The following is a 6,000-nucleotide window of genomic DNA, read 5'->3' as shown; positions in this document are numbered from 1 at the left end:
CTGCAGCTTCCCAGCAGCGCCCTCCCCAGGGGCGGGTCCTGGCTCTCGGTGCTGCAACGAGTGGGCGGCCAGAGGCGGGTAAACGAGAGGACGGGCGGCTGCGAGACGGTCTCTGGGACTCGGAGGGCGCGGCGAACCGGTGAAAGAGGAAGGGAAGGGAGGAGGAGGAGACGGAGTCGGTGCAAGGGAGCTGCTGCGGAGCAGAGAGGCGGGTCCTTTCGGGAGCGGCCACCACGGTTCCGGGACGCGGCTCGGGGCAGCCCGCCCACCGCGCGTAAGGTGTTCTCCAGGTAGCGCGGCACAGAGGGCGCCCTCGGCCGGCCCGCGCTCGGCAGGCGACAGCTCGCGGCTCCCCCAGCGCGGCGCCCTTGAGCCGCCGGCTGCGCAGGTTGGCCGCCGACTGGTCCGCCCGCCAAGAGGAGGAAGCTCTGTCCCTTCCCGCTCGCCGCTGTCCGTCCCCACCCCGTGGACTCTCCACCCTGCAGCGGGCGAGCGGCGTGGCCACGGAGGCGCCGAGGAGGGGCGAGCCGCCGCCGGGCAGCGGCGTGGCCCCGGGGGACAGGGCGCCCGAGCGGAGGCGGCGGCGGGGCGGCGAAGGCGCGGCGCGCGATGGCAGCTGCCTAGCTCGGCGTGCGAGGAGCAGCCCGGAGCTGTGGCTGGCCAGACGGTGCGTCTGGGCTGGGGACCCCGGGGTCGCCGCCGTGGCAGCTCGGCAGGCAGAGATGGGCACCGAAGCCGGCGAGGGCATCACTTTCTCCGTGCCGCCCTTTGCGTCCACGGGCTTTTGCACCATCCCGGAGGGCGGCAGCTGCCGGAGGGGAGTAGGAGCGGCGACTGCGGCGGCGGAGGGCGAGCCGAGCCTGCAGCCCTTGCTTGTGCCGCCGCCGCCACCACCGCCGGGCAGTTTCTGGAACGTGGAGAGCTCGGCGGCTCCTGGCACCAGCTGCCCTACCACCGCCCCCGGGAGCAGCGCCACTCGGGGCCGGGGCAACTCTGGCAGCGGGGGCGGACGGCGTACCACCGTGGCGTATGTGATCAACGAGGCGAGCCAGGGGCAGCTGGTGGTGGCGGAGAGCGAGGCCCTGCAGAGCCTGCGGGAGGCGTGCGAGGCGGTGGGCGCCACCTTGGAGACCCTGCATTTCGGGAAGCTGGACTTTGGGGAAACCACGGTGCTGGACCGTTTTTACAACGCGGGTGAGTGGCATCTCCTTGCTCTGCTCGTCGGGTTTCCCCTGGCTGGCTTCGTGGGGGAGAATTTTTTGTTTTGTTTTTCGTGGGCGGGAAGCAAGCTTCCTATTTACATCACGCCCCACCTTGGGAGCGGCTAGAGGGGTTGCAGGACTATTCATGCCGGCTGCTCCTAGCAGAGGGTGTGCTGGTGCCAGAGACTTGTTTGTGAAGGGGATCCGCCGATTTATTCGCTATCCAGCAGCGAAGCCTCCTGGGTCCAAGTACAAGGCTGGAAAAACACTTCCTCCCACCATTGCGAATAATTGCTTTAATCACTTCTCTTCAGTTAGTGTATGGTTAGGGTTTCCTTTTGCACACACCTGTGGCCCTCTGAGCTGATGTTCTGTTCTCGGTGCAGTCTTGGGAGTACAGAAACGCCTTATGCTAAGCAGCTAGCTGCGTGCAGAGTTTCCTTTGAGTTTTCAAAGCCTGGCCGGACCTCCCCCAACTCATTTCACCTTCAAGTTTTGGTGGCTTCAGTTTCCCGTCCTCTTACCACTTGGAACGGCCGAATAATTACATGCTAGAGTAAAAGTACTTCGAGATACACCAAATGTGTGTGATCTTTGTTAGAATCTTGCCCAAAGAACCAGTTTTTTTTTTTTTTTAAATTACCTCAGATACTGTGGTGGGTGGAAGAAATTATAATTTAGCATCGTTTAAAGTGTTCCTATGCAATTTTAATGACAGATTCGGTTGACCATTAAAGTGATTGCTAACGTCATCCACGGCAGGAGGGATGTCTCCATTTAGTCCATTTCAGATTTCAAAAACTGTTAGAGAGTTCTAATGACTGAAACAGTTAGCCATCTGTTCCCAGATGTTAGGAATGGCAATGTGCTACTGAAATCCAATAGGATCAAGTAAATAGACATGCTAATTTTTATAATCCTGGTGGTGGGAAACCTGGTTTTTGTCTTCAACTACAGTAAGCTTCTTACATTTGTGATCACAAGGTTTTATATTTCAATCTAATTCTCTTACAGCCTCTTCCAAAACACCTGAAGTAGGCTTATGTCTGCTTTGGGATTCAGCCAAAGCTGAATATTTTAAGAACAAGAAGAACTTCATGTTAAGCAAGCCAGACTAAATAAACTGAGACTTTCTGGTTTGGGTATTTTTTAAACAGTCTGTGTCTTCATAACTGAACATGAATATAATATATTATAGCTTGACTCTTGGGGTGGCTAGCTATAAAAATTACATAAACATAACTTTTCTAAAAATTATAGCACTCTTATTTTTGGATTATAATTTGGGAGAAGCTTCAAAGAACCAAATGATATGAGAGGAAAAAAGCCAAATAAAAACTTGAGCTTATTTTTATTGCGCTGATAGAGTAGGCTTGTTTTTCCTAGGAGTCCAGAAAAAGTTCTTAAATCCTCAGCTAATATGAAGGAAAGTTTCCTAACAAGGCTGTCTTGTGTTACTCTACAAATACCATTGCTGCAAAAGGGAGAAAGGTTAGAGAGTAGACATTTGAACTCTATCTCACTCAGTCCTGTGACCAGGCCTGGGACGAGCGTAGTATTTACTTATTAGATGAGACTGGCCCTGGGATTCATAGGCCGTGACTGGCCAGTGCTGACATTAAAAGTTCACAACGGGCTCTGGCTGCCTTTGTGCAGAGCGCATTTGCTATTAGAATCAAGGGGAGTATTCTGTTTTCGGATCCTGGGATCAAGAGCCGGCAGAGATCTTCAGAGACGTCTAGGTGCAGTGAGAAACAGTGGAGAAGATGTGCTCTGGGGGCTGTCCTGGTGGTGGCCATCCTCCCAACCCATTGGTTCTTTCAAGGTAGTAAGGCCTGAGTCTAATGTCTGCGCAGCCAGAAGATATCTTATTCATCATGAAGCTGTGATGGAATGAAGATGCTGCCAGTCTGCCCTTACCCTTGGACTTTCTAAACTGAGGGCACTGGGCTTTGGTAGTAGGCCAGCTTGGGTTTCCCCCTGATGTCTAAGAGAGTAAGTAATTGGTCTCCTTCTACCGACTGCTGGTCAACTGTTGCTCAAAAACTGGTCAACTGTTTTGTTTTCTTTCAGAAGCTAGATAGTTAGGTATTTGAGACTGAAGTCTTTCAGGTTTCTGTCACAGGTTTCCAACTCAGCTGTGAGGATGGCTGTAAGCAGTCTCTAAAGAGATGATTGTACCGTTGATAGTTTGAGGTCAGCCTGAGCTAGTCAGTGAGTCAAAGGCCACATTGAGCCACACAATGAGACTCTTTTTCAGAAACAAAAACCAAATCCAGCAAGCAAGAGAGTGAAACCATGGATAATAAAACTGTAGTGGTAGGTGATGTTAGCTTGCGGGTTGGCTAAGCATATTAACTGCTGGTCCCTGGGTCATTCTGGCCCTTTTTCTTCTTTCCTACCTCATCTGGAGATTAAATCCTTGTCATATAGTTGGAAGGGCATATCCCCTCCTGAATGTTGTCCAGTTCTGCTCTGGGTCATACACTCGTGAGAAAGGCTTTTTGTGCCTTACTGTAGAGCTTCTTTATCTGAAAAGTTCACCAGGGCAGAAGTGGAGGGAGAACTGAATCATGTGTCTGAGATTGCCCTGAATCCTGTATGGATTTGTGAAAGCGAGAATATTGTAACAAGAGCTTTGGGGTCTGGATTCCTGTCCAGTCTCTTCTGTAATACTGAGTGAGTCAAGTCACACTTTAGAGGGGTAGATGGTCAGAGTGATCTGTTCTTTAAATTCTCAGTGTTATTACTGCAAGTGACTCGTTGTACTTCATAGAGATTTGTAACTGCTCCTTTATGGCCTGTCCTTGGTCCTGAGGAGATTAGAGTTGGGAGGAGGGATGGGAATCTGTGACTTGACTGTCACAGAGCCTGTGAGGGGTCACCTAGAAGCCAGAGATTTCTAGCACTCAAGGTAGCTTTTTAAAAGTGATAGGAGGAGCCAGATAGGGGAACAATCAAGAACAGCCCAACCTGGGGCTTGTTTAGTTGTTATTTCTTCTCCAGTGATAGGAATCCCACCCGGAGGCCTTGTGCATGCCAGACAGGAGCTCTGTCACTGGGCTGCAGCCCAGAGCCTGGATGACCTCATTTAGAAAGGACAGAGCCCAAGTAGTCCAGCTTAGAGCTAGTAACAGAGTAAAGAGTGCTGGTGTCATTTGAACTTCTCCTATTTTGTATACTGATGACTTTTGAAGAATACTATGGAGTTAAAGTGTTCACTGAATTATGGATTTTATTATTTATTCTGGCTTGTTTCTTGACTATGTCTGTCATTCTATTCAGTCAAGACTGACTGACTCATGCTTAATTAATGCTGCTATGAAAAACATTTATGCGTCTTAAAGGTAGTTATGGCTTTACATATAAGAGAGTATCACTCAGAGGTGGCAGATAGCAACCCAAACCACACACCTGCTCCAAACCCCTTGCATGGTAGGCAGTAAATTCTGTAAAGGCCACTGGCGTCAGTGATACAAGGTGCTGCCTTTGTGGACAGACCGTAAGTGCTCAGTTTGAGGTTACTGTGCAGTGGAGAATGGCCTTGAACATCCAGTTTCCTAGCTTCTATCTCTTGAGTGCTGGGTTTACAGTCATCCATTTATGCAGCACAGAGGGCTGACAAGTGTTCTACCAACTGAGCAACATTCCCAGCTTTTACAAACACCTAATGGGCACTAGCTTTATGTGCATTGCTGGAATGGCCTTCATTATCTCTGTACTTTGCATATGAAAACACTGGACCATAATTCTGTGTATTCATTCAGGTTAATGTGTGATTTAAGATTAACTTCACACCTTCCCACAGAATCTACTGCTGCCAGTAGCAGATCCTGGAGTGCGCCTATAGGAAGCCTTTACTTTAAGCATTCAGGAAGTGTTTCTTAACCCCCTTACCCTGGAGTTCAGAGACACTTTTCAGTGTACATCAGTGACTTTTGCTGTAGTGCAGATTTTGGTTGTATCTTGGGCATTGGTAGGAGGAACATCAACTTGGATTAGGAATAGGGACCAAGAGAGAGAATGAAGGGAAAGAAAGAGAAGCCAGCAAGATACCGAAACACTTTCATCTCTTTCAGCTTTCTCCCTAGCCTAGCCTATGCATGGCCTTCCACTCCCTGCTGGTATAAGGCTGAGGGACCTTGCTTGGCTCAAAGCCATCTACCTTCCTCGTGGTGGGCACTGGATGAGATGGACTGCCCACTTCCCTTTTCCTTGCCATGAGCCATTATTGCATCTCTGGGGCCTTCCTCTTAGGCTGACTCACTGCAGATTGCAATCTCTTACTCGTCTTTCATGCTGCAGCAATAGTGGGGAGCCGGAAGGAAGCATGTGCTAGTTGAAGTTTTCATCTGAGTTGTGCTTTCTGTGGAGGAGAGTTTGTGCTGAGAGTGGCCCTTTCACTGCTTTGCCAGGATGGCATCCGACATGCCCTGGCTTTGCCTCAGTTGTCTCCACCTCACCTCTTAGGACTTGCAGTTTTGTTTGGTAAAATAAAACATGACACTTTACCCGTCTACCCTAGACTGAGTTCTTGAAAGTCTTGCTGCTGACTTCTGCATTTCTGGTTTAAAATCCAGCCCAGATTGTAAAAGGATCGTCATTAACTTTGAGAGAAAGGATGAAGTGAAGTGTGTATTCCTAATGAACCGGTTGTTCCCATGAACCAGTTTAAAACAAAACAAAAGAAAACAAAACAAATTAAAAAAAAAAAAACTCAAGAGAACTTAAAGGGAAATGTATTCGCCAACAGTTTATTTCTCTAATTAAGGATATTATAATATAGAGAAAGAAAGAA

At 49.5% G+C, this 6,000-nt stretch overlaps 1 protein-coding gene across 2 annotated transcripts in view; it reads left to right on the top strand.

The window, feature by feature from the left end:
* The first annotated feature begins 707 nt into the window (after positions 1 to 707).
* Positions 708 to 6,000, top strand: part of Map3k5 (mitogen-activated protein kinase kinase kinase 5) — a 188,343-nt gene continuing 183,050 nt past the window's right edge. The window contains exon 1 of one of the 2 annotated variants that reach the window (XM_028782601.1): positions 708 to 1,194. In XM_028782601.1, the coding sequence (XP_028638434.1) occupies positions 723 to 1,194 (472 nt within the window). In that variant the 5' untranslated portion in view covers positions 708 to 722. The remainder of the gene's footprint in view (positions 1,195 to 6,000) is intronic. The other variant, XM_028782600.1, reaches the window with a different exon arrangement.

This window comes from Grammomys surdaster, unplaced genomic scaffold (assembly GCF_004785775.1).
Source record: "Grammomys surdaster isolate TR1022 unplaced genomic scaffold, NIH_TR_1.0 806, whole genome shotgun sequence".
In the NCBI taxonomy this organism is placed as follows: domain Eukaryota; kingdom Metazoa; phylum Chordata; class Mammalia; order Rodentia; family Muridae; genus Grammomys; species Grammomys surdaster.
This window is presented reverse-complemented; position numbering and strand designations above follow the sequence as displayed.